The sequence below is a fragment of the Lethenteron reissneri genome, chromosome 47, assembly GCF_015708825.2.
Source record: "Lethenteron reissneri isolate LAM-NWPU_2019-01 chromosome 47, ASM1570882v1, whole genome shotgun sequence".
NCBI lineage: Eukaryota > Metazoa > Chordata > Hyperoartia > Petromyzontiformes > Petromyzontidae > Lethenteron > Lethenteron reissneri.
The window spans coordinates 2,269,778-2,282,814 of record NC_083825.1 but is presented as its reverse complement, the minus strand read 5'-3'; the positions used below and the strand labels follow the sequence as shown (position 1 = coordinate 2,282,814).

The 13,037-nt window shown below is 57.1% G+C and overlaps 1 protein-coding gene across 1 annotated transcript; it reads left to right on the top strand.

Moving 5' to 3' along the window:
* Positions 1-372: 372 nt before the first annotated feature.
* On the top strand, positions 373-12,767 carry LOC133354423 (neuropeptide Y receptor type 5-like). The gene is made up of 3 exons (XM_061571244.1): positions 373-774; positions 11,112-11,442; positions 11,529-12,767. Exons 2-3 carry the CDS (start codon positions 11,176-11,178, stop codon positions 12,765-12,767), a joined length of 1,506 nt encoding a protein of 501 aa, XP_061427228.1. The 5' UTR covers positions 373-774; positions 11,112-11,175.
* The last annotated feature ends 270 nt before the right edge of the window (positions 12,768-13,037 follow it).

Below are 13,037 nucleotides of genomic sequence, written 5' to 3'. Positions count from 1 at the left end.
CACACGCGCACACACGCACGCACACACACGCACACACGCACACACGCATATCGCCTCTCTTAATGTTTGACATCAGCATGGGGGGGTCCAAACAGGGACTGACCGTGAGTAGGGCCACTTCGAGGAACGCGCGCCGTGGGTTACACACGGACGTCCTGGCTCCTTCCCAAGGGAGAATGTGGACTGTGGACATGCCGCTGCTCTTCTGAGCCACCCAACGGAGGAGAGCGCTCCCTGGCGTTCATTTGAGTGGAGCAGACAGCGCGCATTCGGCGTGTGGACTCCCTTTAGGTCGGCTTAGCCTTAAACGAGTACCTGATGCGGCGCGTAAACAACAGCCGGGCTGGCTCGGTTCTGGACAGAGCAGCCCCTCGTGCGCCGTGCCTGTTTTGCATAGGCGCTCGCTCGCTCGCTAGCACACGGCACTTGCCACAACAGCCTGCGTAGGCTACACGGGGAACCTTTGTCTGTGCATCCATGTGCCGTGCAACGCAGGTGAGCAGCATTTGCAACTTCCCTTCGAAGTGCAAATAGCGCTACGGGCATCTCAAAATCATCATCAGCAGCAGCAGCGTCGTCATCGTCGTCCGTCATCATCATCATCGGCAGCAGCATCGTAATCATCGTCGCCGTCATCATCAGCAGCACTGCTCGAGATCTTCTCCAAAGCTCCGCGGCGCTTGGAGAGGCGTCGCGCTGCGTCGCCACCGCGGTGCAAACGCGGAGCGCGGAGCCGTCACTCGCCCGGAGCCGCTGGCGCGATCTCGCCCCGCGGTGAGTGCCTCCGGCTGCGCCCACTGGTGCCCCCCTGCACCTCACGGCCTCTGTGCGCCACCGCGCAGCCCACGGCACTCACCGCTACGCACGGCGGCTGTGCTGTGCGCGTGCCGCCGCCGCCGCAACCACGCGTCCCACACATCGCTTGCAAAGCAGAACGCACTACCGACACGCTGACTGCACCACCAGCAGATGGCACTACCAAGCGCAGCCGACACGCAGCTTGCCCTACGACAAAGCAGCCTGCACGAGCAGCACGCATTGCCCCATGACACCGTTTCCACGCCGTGGGAACGACCGCGTGGTGGTGGTGCCACGGCTCGGATGAGAATCGCGCGATTTGAGTCGTCACTACCACGTCGCACGCACGCGCAACCACCCACCGGGCACCGCGCCACCCTCTCAACAAACTCCACTCCGCCTGCACTACCGGCAGTCTCACGCAGCCCTGCGCCGTCCCTGCCCGCGCAATCGGCGCAACGCTCGCGACTAAGCAGGGGGGCTGTGAGCGCAGCCACCACCCCACGGCGTGCATCAACCACACGCGCCACAACCTGCACCGCCACACCACGGCGCCGTAAGCACCCACGCCAACGTGCAGAGGCTGACGGGCGCAGCCCTGAAAGTGCTCGCCGAGGCCACCGCTGGCGGAAGCGCCTCCAGCAGAGGGAGCTCGAGAGAGGCCCCCTCCGATCAATATTCGGTCTGATCTTGGACGCCTTTGGCCAGACGAGGCTACCCACGTTTTACCCCATCACACGCGGCCTGCCCATCGTCTTGATTTGTGGTTGTCCCTTCTCGTCCTGCTGAGTGGACAGAGGAAGCCTGCCACCGCTGCCTCAAATGCCGCCCCGGGAGATTGAACGGCTGAGCTCCGGATTGCGAGTCCAGCGTGCGAACAATTTGAACCGCAGTTGCATTCCATGGCGGTGCAGATGCTTTGAAAACCGGTTAGCCCGTGAAACCGGTTTACATATCGACTTACATCGGTGAGCGTTGTAAAGTCAGGGGAATTGTCCGTGTGTGTGTGTGACAGACGAGGCTTTCTGTCTCTCGTGCCCCGTGTGTGTGTGTGTTGTGTGCAATTCGCCTAAAGGTTGAAGGATGAGTAACCGGCCCTTCGCACCGCCTGCCCGCTCACACCACACCACACTTCACGCGGACTCACAGCGCACCTAGCCTGGCACAAGCGCCACGGTGACATCACCAAATACCCACATCGAGACGTCCGGTTTTATTTTTTTTGGGGACACACGCCTCGATTCTCAAGCGCCACGTGAGCTTTGAAGAAGATCTCGCGCAGTGCTGATGACGACGACGACGACGACGACGTGAGATGCCCGGAGCGATATTTGCGCTTTCGAAGGGAAGTTGCAAATTCTGCTCGCCTACGTTACACACAAAGGCTTCCCCGTGTAGCCTACGCAGGCTGTTGTGGCAAGTGCTGCGAGCTAGCGAGCGCCTATGCTAATGACCCCAGTGCTGGAGCCACGATCGGAATCTTCCGATAATATCCGGGAGGAATCCGATGAGCTACAAAGCTCTTTTCTCACAGATGCGCGGTAGTCACGGAGGAACGGTTCTGGGGGGGAGGGGAATGGGGGGTTCTCTCTGCTACCTCGACGACAGCGAGGGGGGCCGCGTCCCAACAACAGCAGCAGCCCCGCGTGGGGGTGACGGGGGGGTCGAAGGCGTGCGGTCAATCCCCCCCGGGAATGGATCGAGCGAGGACTCCGTAAAATCGCCAATGCGTCGAGGGCGCGGATCATCGTCAGTCGCACGTCGCTGATCGCGGTGATTCTGGCGGAGCGAGCAGGTGCCACTCATCCGCGATGGCAGCCCGCGTGACGGCAGCCCGCGTGACGGCAGCCCGCGTGTTTAAACATAATCCAGCTCAGATTGATGCCCTGGAATAGCTGACAAACACATTGGACGTACAATTGTACGCCTCTTGTTGCTTTTCATTTTTTTTAAACGCCATTGGGAAGATGAAAAATCGGCGAGTGGCTGCTGCTGCTGCTGTTGTTGTTGTTGGGTGACAGATGTGGGGGTGTCACCGTACTGTGACCGGCGCCCCCACGGGCTCACCGTCACCACCACCACCAATGTCCATTGCTCAGATTCGCGGTCACGCTTTTACCGAATCACATTTATTTGTTTGACATCTCGGCGAATGGCAGCGTCGCGTAAAACCAATTCCTCATCGTCAGCCATGCTCAATCCACTGCTGAATGAAGGCTCCCACCTCCCCCAAAAGAAAAAAACCCCGCCGCCATCTCTCACGATCCATCGATGGTAATAATGCGCGCAGCGGGGCCGCTCCTACGCGCTCCGCGATTCCACGGCTCCGTCTCCCTCGGCGGACGTTTCCCGACGTGCGCGTGCCCTCCCGTGGCCGCCACTCCGCCGTCGTTACCGTCGACCGCCACGTGCCTCCAGCCATGAAGGGGTGCCACGTGGAGTCTCCCGGGACGCTGCATCTCGCGCCGCTACTCCCAACCCCCCCCGCTGTTTGATAATCGTGCTTGGTGAGTGATGCGATCGTCCGCAAAGCCGACGATGGCATGGACTGCCTTTATTGACGCTTCTTTCGGCCGCTCGCCGTCGCCGCACCGCGCCACGTGGTCGGCCACGTGGCGCGCTTTGGACAAAGTCCGTGCCACGTGGCCCGGCGCTAATTGCTCAGGGCCACGTGGCCTCGAGCTAATTGCGCCGCGCGGCAATTAAGGGTCGCGACCCGAACGATACCCAGCCTCCCCTGTCATCGCGTCTGCCTCTTAACTATGGTGAATGAACGACTCGTGTTGTTGCGAGCCCTTGCCTCCTGCCTCCCTCGCACCCTCCACCCCCATCACACCTCACCTCGCGTCGCGATCTACACGGTAACAGGTTGCCACCATCAATGTGGCCGCGTGCGATTGGATATCAGCGAGCGAGTCGATCGGCAGGCAGTCCGCGTGCGATGGCGTTCAGTGTGGGTACTCGATCCCACCTCTCTTCGGACGCCGTTCTCTCCTTTGCATCATTCATCGATCACCAGTGAGATCGTCATCAGTGTCATCATCATCATCAATCACCAGGAGATCGACATCAGTGTCATCATCATCATCAATCACCAACGAATTTATCACCAGTGTAATCATCATAATCATCAATCACCAGGAGATCGTCATCAGTGTCATCATCATCAATCACCAGGAGATCGTCATCAGTGTAATCATCATCATCGATCACCAGTGAGATCGTCATCAGTGTCATCATCATCATCAATCACCAGGAGATCGTCATTAGTGTCATCATCATTATCGATCACCAAGAGATCGTCATCAGTGTAATCATCATCATCGATCACCAGTGAGATCGTCATCAGTGTAATCATCATCATCATCGATCACCAAGAGATCGTCATCAGTGTCATCATCATCATCGATCACCAGGAGATCGTCATCAGTGTCATCATCATCATCAATCACCAGTGAGATCGTCTTCAGTGTATTCATCATCATCAATCACCAATGAATTCACCACCAGTGTAATCATCATCACCATAATCAATCACCAGTGTAATCAGAATCAATCGCCAGTGAGATCATCAGAATTCGTTGCCGTTGCTCGACTGCGCGCGCACGCCTCGACTCACGAACAGAACCCTCAGCCAATGGGTGGAGTTTGCGGGGGGGGGGGAGGTCACGAGGGGCGGAGCAATGCCCCCCCCCTACCCAAACCGGACACCTTCATTAATTAATTTTCAGGAGTTCCCAATTAAGATTAAACGTACGCATATTTATCCATTGATGTGAGGGACAAAGCGAACCCCTCGGCCCCACCCAAACGTAGAAGTCAACAAGGCCGTAGCCATGGAGTCAACATTGGGGGGACCAAATCATCCAGGGTGTCTGGGGGTCCCCCTCCAGAAAAAAAAAAAACTAAATTTGAAATCTAATTTCCTGCCTAAAATATGAAAAAAAAAATCACTAACACATAGGATGGACTTTTTATTTATTTTTACAAGTCCAGATATTGTGGCCAAGGCTTAGCAAATTGTTGCTTGTATTTATATAGCATAGCAATTATTTTTATAGCAATATATTGGGGGGGGGGGGGGGACACGACTTTTTGAGCATATTTGAATAATGGGGGAGATGTGTCCCTTGGAAGTCAAACTCCGCCCACGACTGACCCAGCCTGAAGAGGCGCTCCCGCTAACGGCGCGCCCTCCGCTCACTCCACGTTCACGCGGCGAGTACGGAGTCTCCCGTCGGGCGCAACACAAGCGTCCATCATTTCCCACCTGATGACGGACGATTGTGTTGTGCCCGAAACGTCGTGATTTATTTTGTTTCTACCTACGTGACTTTACCGAAAGAACCAAAGAGTATGGATTCCTGCAGTCACGAATGCTTCAAATCAAGATCAGAGATCGTCCGTTTCTTGATCTCGGCAACGTTATTCGAGCTTGAGAGAGGGGGAGGAGAGAGAGAGAGAGGGAGAGACGACACGAGGAGAGAATTCCAAAGCGGAGCAGTGCGTGGGAAGAGTCGGGAAGAGCGGGTGGGTGGGCGAGTGAGTTGGTGAGTGATTTGCGTCGTCTTGACCTGCAGTGTCGCTGGTTGAACAGAGTGTGGATGAGACGACGCACTCGGTGAGTCCTCAACACGGCTGGAGGAAGCAACGAGTAAGGTTCGCGTGCACAGTGAGCCACGGTAGGAGCGCTAGAAGAGTGACGAGGAGGCGACTGCCCACCGGTGAGCCAGAGACGTAATAAACGTGTTGTGATGCGACCTATCGGTCGCCCCTATGTTTGACCATACTTCACCACGCCGGTCATTGCGGGTAGGTGGTGAAGTCGGGCGTGGTTTAGGATCGGTGCGGCTATCCACGCGCCACTGATGTTGGCCGGGGGCTGGGAATCAAACTCGGGCGAGCGTGTTTCGCCACGCACGGCGCCCTACGCACAACGCGCCTACCGATCCATTTAAATCGCGTGGAAGTCCAACGCCTTCGCCCCGGCTGCATTCCGTTAAACATATTGGATTTCTCTATTGCCCTGACCCTCAGAGTTTAAGGGGTCACCCCGGGGTCATTCCAATAGGCGGGTGCGATGGCCTGGCACCGGGGGCCCGTGTAATGGGGTAGTGGAGGCATGCGTGCGTGCGGAATGATGCACACGGTGACCCCCACAGCGCGAGATCCACACGCGGTGGGTGAGAGAGGGTCGGAAGAGAACTACTACCACCACCACCGCCACCACCATCATTATCATCGTCGTCGTCGTCTTTAGCCATTCTAGATTGGAAGCTTTCGTGACTGAAATGATTCATATTCTTAGGTTTTTTCGGTAAAGTTTTTACCTACGTGACTTTACCGAAAAAACCTAAGAATATGAGTCTTTAGCCATGCTCAATCTCGCACCCCCTGGGGGTGCGTGATGTCCTTTCTGGGGTGCGAGACGTGGCCAGATGATTTTTAGAAGGTAAATCATCGAAACACAAATGAGGCACGCGAGTACAACTGCTTTGCTTCATCAAACCTACGTATTTATTAACACTATCAAAACAAAGTACAATTGCGAACCAATGGGGTGCAAGGCTGCAGTAAAGGTGAAGCACCACTGCTCTAATGGACGTTCTCGAAGGGCTACGAAACTTAAGCTTGTGCCTTGGTGTTTTTTTTGGGGGGGGGGGGCTTTACGGGCGCTGTGCCAAAACCCGAGCGGTGCTTAGGGAGCGGAGACAGGAGGAGGATGAGGAGGAGGATGAGGAGGTGGTCACCATGACAGCGGGCTCGTCGGCAAACGCGGCCTCGTGCCCTCGCATCGATTTCACGTCCACGCGTCGCCCTTTGAACCCAGCCGACTCAGTTCGGCTATAAATCAGCAGACCATTAGCCGCATGGACACACCGTTTATTATTTTATTTTACACACATCTCATCAGCCACACGGCCTTCTTTGCTACGAGTGCATAATTGCAGCCGCGTTGGGTCAACGCGAGCAAAAACCCTGCACCTGTTTCGACATTCGGTGTTCTCATCAGCAGAGGCCAGGCGTGCTTGCAACCGAGGACCCACATGGGATAGAGAGAGAGAGAGAGAATGTCCTTGCCTATGCCCATGGAGGCAGTTCACCAGCATCAGCTCAAACCAGCCCGACTCTGCTGACGAGACGGACCGTGCGTCTGACGGGATGTTGTAGTAAAACATCGATCACTGTTTGTGGAGGGAACACACGAGAAGGGGACGGGAGGGAGGATCGTGGACTTCGTGCATGGGTGGGAAACGTCCGGCCCGCGGGCCGTATAAGGCCTGCGAAATCATTTAGTCTGGCCCTGCCAAGGCAACCACAGGCGGGACTCGAAATTCAATAAATCTAGGAGCAAACCTGGAAAAGCAGTTGCGAGTAGCAGCAACATCAATACCAGCTAACATCATCACACGCCTCGCCAAAGAGAAACAGTTCCAGCCCATCACATTAGGGGTGTGTTCATTAAATGTTTGACCACATATAACGGGCTAATTTTTAAGTTGATTATTTTTTATGGCCCGCGAATGATGTTATAAATATCCAAGTGGCCATTGGCTGAAAAAGGATCTCAGCCGCTGGCTTCGTGGGCTTCGTGAAGTCACGTGGCGCCTCCTGTCGGCAGCGCCGGCCTCGGCTGCCCCCCCACCCATCTCCTCCCCCCACTCACCGCCCACCCTCCTCCCACCAGGAGTCGCGTCACCATTGACAGATTCACGGCAGCGTGATTAGCCGGAGTGCAAACTATTAAAATGATTTGTTTTTTATTTGACCAGGTAAGACTCCACTGAGCTATAAAGCTCTTTTTTTTTCTTCCAGTAGCGACCTGGCCATCACAAATGAGAGCTCAAAGAAGTGGCTTATCATCATCATCGCGTGGAAATCAATAGAAGCCAAGTTGCCCTAAACGCACGTTTAAAAAATGTGGAGGGAAAAAAAAAACCGGAGGCCCCAGAGAAAAATCCACGCGACCACGGGGTGAGAGAGAGAGAGACACGCAAACTCCAAATATACAGCAGCAGGCGTCAGGGTCGGGATCGAACCCACGACCTCCTGTATACCAGGCGAGGTAGTTAACATCTCATCGCCACCGTGATGATGATGAGAGAGAGAGACACGCAAACTCTTAATATACAGCAGCAGGCGTCAGGGTCGGGATCGAACCCACGACCTCCTGCGTACCAGGCGAGGTAGTTAACATCTCCTAGCCACCGTGATGATGATGAGAGAGAGAGACACGCAAACTCCAAATATACAACAGGCGTCAGCGTCGGGATCGAACCCACGACCTCCTGTATACCAGGCGAGGTAGTTAACATCTCATCGCCACAGTGATGATGATGATGAGAGAGAGACACGCAAACTCCAAATATACAGCAGCAGGCGTCAGGGTCGGGATCGAACCCACGACCTCCTGCGTACCAGGCGAGGAAGTTAACATCTCCTAGCCACCGTGATGATGATGAGAGAGAGAGACACGCAAACTCTAAATATACAGCAGCAGGCGTCAGGGTCGGGATCGAACCTACGACCTCCTGCGTACCAGGCGAGGTAGTTAACATCTCCTAGCCACCGTGATGATGATGAGAGAGAGAGACACGCAAACTCCAAATATACAGCAGCAGGCGTCAGGGTCGGGATCGAACCTACGACCTCCTGTATACCAGGCGAGGTAGTTAACATCTCCTAGCCACCGTGATGATGATGAGAGAGAGAGACACGCAAACTCTTAATATAAAGCAGCAGGCGTCAGGGTCGGGATCGAACCCACGACCTCCTGCGTACCAGGCGAGGTAGTTAACATCTCCTAGCCACCGTGATGATGATGAGAGAGAGAGACACGCAAACTCCAAATATACAACAGGCGTCAGGGTCGGGATCGAACCCACGACCTCCTGTATACCAGGCGAGGTAGTTAACATCTCATCGCCACAGTGATGATGATGATGAGAGAGAGAGAGAGACACGCAAACTCCAAATATACAGCAGCAGGCGTCAGGGTCGGGATCGAACCCACGACCTCCTGCGTACCAGGCGAGGAAGTTAACATCTCCTAGCCACCGTGATGATGATGAGAGAGAGAGAGACACGCAAACTCCAAATATACAGCAGCAGGCGTCAGGGTCGGGATCGAACCCACGACCTCCTGCGTACCAGGCGAGGAAGTTAACATCTCCTAGCCACCGTGATGATGATGAGAGAGAGAGAGACACGCAAACTCTAAATATACAGCAGCAGGCGTCAGGGTCGGGATCGAACCCACGACCTCCTGCGTACCAGGCGAGGTAGTTAACATCTCCTAGCCACCGTGATGATGATGAGAGAGAGAGAGACACGCAAACTCCAAATATACAGCAGCAGGCGTCAGGGTCGGGATCGAACCTACGACCTCCTGTATACCAGGCGAGGTAGTTAACATCTCATCGCCGCCGTGGAGGGCGCCGCAAGACGCAACCCCACCCGACCTCCCGCTCATGCGTCACGAGCCGTGGCTGGGGAGCGGCTGCCACCAACGCGCGCGCGTCACCACTCGGCTCTCTGGAGCTGCCACGTGCCTCTCGTTCCGGAACGAGACGCGAACTCGCGGCGAGAGAAGATTTAAGACCACGCACGAGCGTGCACTGCGTGTCAAATGAACACGACAACAACAATAACGATAAACAACAACAACAACAACCACAGCAACGATAGCGCGGAACACTAAGGCATCCAACAGGGAGCCGGTTTGGCCGTCACACAAAATTGGCAGTGCAACCACTTCCACGTCTCGGTAATTGGCAAGCCATTTAATTGACATTTTTAGAGCCTCGTTATATATTTTTTCTCTTTATCGTACCCCCCCCACCCCACTACTATCCGCCCCTCGCCCCAGCCCCCCCCCCCCGGGTTCCGCCTGCTGCTGTCTCTCACCCACACCCACCCACTTGTCAGGGCCTATTACTGGTCGCTAATTGCTTGAGTCGGATCAGGCGGATTCCGCACGCCGACGCATCCCTCAAATATACCGGGGCGCGATGGCCCAGCCGAGGCAAGCGCGCGGCGAGCATCATCGGAGGGCCCCGACTTGTCGCGGAACCCTCGCTCCGGGCGTCGTGAGCGTTCAAAGAGATTCCCGCTCAAGGGGGTCAGAGAGCGCTGAACCGCTGGGAACCCTGGGATCGAGTCCGGGGCTCCTCGGTGCACATCGAGACGGTGCTCAACTCATCCCCCGTTCACAGCACCGAGGCAGTCGTTGACATTTCTCATTCCTGTGGCGGGGCGAGTCTTGTTTATTAGACGAGCCCGCTGTTGACTTCCCCGCACAGGTACACTTATTTTATCGACCCCCTTGAGGGATAATCGGTTGAGTTCGCCCCCAACTTGGATTTGACTCGTACGCTTCCGATTGCGAGCCGCCTGCTCTGCCGCTGAGCCGTTTGGCAGTAGTTGTGGGATTTGTTATGGAGGTGACCGGGTGGGTCAGAGGTCAGGTTCGAATTCAGGTGTCACCGCCTGAGATGAAACCGGGTTCTCCAGCGCAGTGAGTTGATGGTCCTCGGCCTGATCACAAATGATCGCCGAGTTTGGGTAATTCTCAGCTCTGAGAATAAACAAATCATAATTGGCCTGGGTGGTGTCACGCGGTGAGCCGGGGCTCTCTGTGGGAGGCCGCGAGACGTTGCGACAGCAAAAGTCTTTGTCCGAGAGCGAGAACCTTCAGCGGCCACACACTCCTACAACCACCGTAGTATCTCCGTGGTATAATTAATAAACGGATTGTACTTTTATTGGATGCTGAAGACATTTATCCGAGCCCCCTGTCTTTGCAGGGAAATGTATTTTATTGAAGAAATTAAAAAAGATGTCTGTTTCTGGACTGTTTTAAGGTTTTTCTGTAACGCCGTTGCTTTTGCGCGGATTTCTGTTTGGTTGATTTATGTCTAACACGTAGCCTTTCGCGACCAATATTATTCATAATGGACGTTTTTGGGTTATATCGCGTAAATATAAAATGTAAATGTTGTGGGTTTACTCTCCAACACACCGATGTGCTGAACTAGTAACGAATTGGCACGCTTTACTAATTGGCTGTGTCCGGTGGTGTCGGGTTTAACGACGCATTTATATTTACGCAATCTAACCCACAACCCTATATTATGGTTCATTTCTATTTGCTTGTTTCCACTCTGATTTGTAATTTGGGTCACCCGGGTCACGGCTTGCGTTCTGACCTGGTGAAACAAACGAATTCCAAACTACAACTACAATCAAAGTAACCCCCCGTGACCTTCACCCGCTGATCCCCGCATCTCGCCGCCCGTTGTGCAACCCCACAGCGGGCCACGCTCCGTGCACGGCGCGCAGCTTGAAGACCACGCGCGGGCCCGACCAACGCCTTCCATGGCCCCCTCCACGAACCTCAGCGACGCCTCCTCGCCCAACGCGAGCCGCTCCTGGGCCCATGAGCTGCAGTGGGAGGAGGACGAGGGCTTCCTGGTGGCCGAAGTCCGCTACGCGTTCATCGTCGCCTACGCCCTCGTGAGCCTCTTCGGCGTGGCGGGCAACTCCGCGGTGCTGGTCGCCGTGTGGCGCCACCGCGGCCGCTGCTCGGCCATGAGCGTCCTCGTGGGGAACCTGGCACTGGCCGACGTTCCTCGTGGCGCTGCTGTGCGCGCCCTTTCACGCTCGCCAGCACGCTGCTCGACCGCTGGGCCTTCGGGCCGGCGCTGTGCCGCGCCGTGCCCTTCCTGCAGTGCCTGGCCGTCATGGTGTCCACCCTCATGCTCATGTCCATCGCCGCGTTGCGCTGCCGCGTCATCAGCCGGCCGCTGGCGACGCAGCCGCGCGGCCGCTCGGGGCTGGCGTGGAGCGGGGCCGCGTGGCTGCTGGGCGCCTGCGTGTGCGCGCCCGTGCCGGCCTTCTACGCGCTGCAGGACATGGGCGAGGCGACGGGGCTGAGCAGCATGAGGTCGCGGCACGCGTGCGTCGAGTCGTGGCCGCGCGCGGCCGATCGCGTGTGCTTCTCGGTGGCGCTGCTGGCGCTGCAGTACGTCATCCCGCTCGCGTGCCTCACCGCGAGCCACACGCGCGTCTGCGTGCGGCTCAGTTCCACCACCGCCGCGGCTGCGGCTGCGGCCGCCGCGGCCGCTACCGCGTCCGCCGCAGCGTCGGTGATTCCGCAGACGCGCATCACCCTGGTGGCCGTGTCGGCGCAGGAGAACAGGATACCGGGCGGCGGCGGCGATGGCGGTGACCACGACGACGAGGGCGACGATGACGACGACGAGGGAGCCGGCGGGGCCAAGCGAGGCTGGGAGGGGTTTCTGCAGAAGCGGCAGAGGAGCTGGTGCGGCAGGCGCTTGTCCAGCATCACGCCGATGCTGGGCACCAAGAGATCGAGCGCCGGACGCCAGGGCCCGGTGGGTGCGGCGGTGTCGGCGGCGCCCGTGTCCCGCACCGCCTCCTCCCGTCTCTCCGAGCAGTCCGCCCACTCCATGCCGGGCATCTCGGAGATCTGCTGCGAGGTGGCACCGGCGCTGACCACGACCCCGATCGGCCCCGAGCGGCTGAGTCTCCACCACCACCACCACCAGCACCACCAGCAGCAGCAGCAGCAGGAGCAGGATCCGCAGCACGAGCAGTCTCGGGGCCACGAGCAGCATTGGGCTCGAGCGTCGTCTCGACGCAAGCGCAGGCGTTCTCGCACCGTCTACTGCAAGTCGCTGGCCGTCATCCTGGCGTTCGCGCTCAGCTGGCTGCCCCTGCACGTGTTCCACCTGGTCACCGACTTCGACGACTCCCTGCTGGACAACGGCGCCTTCAAGCTGGTGTTCTGCACCTGCCACCTGCTAGGCATGACCTCGTGCTGCCTCAACCCCGTGCTCTACGGGTTCCTCAACAACGGCCTCAAGAAGGAGTTCCTGGCCGCCGTGCGCTGCGCGAGGCCCCGCAAAGCTGCCCGGGTGACGGGCGGTGGCCAGGATCGCGCATGACGCTATGGCCGGCTTGCGGCCTTCGTGCTGCATGTGCACCTTGTTCCGCACAGGGGCAGCTGCCACCGGCGGTCTCCTCGGCTAGATTGCTGCAGCAGCAGCAGCAGCTGTGGTCGTCGTCGTTGGAATGTTTGAGATGAGGCTCACGTGAGGTGCTCTGGGTTGCTGATGCGTTTCAGCAAGCGCCCTTGTTTCGTGCAAATTCTCAAACCTCAGTAAGCACGGGAACGCCTCGGCCTGGGAATGGTCCCAGTTGTGATCTGCGCCTCT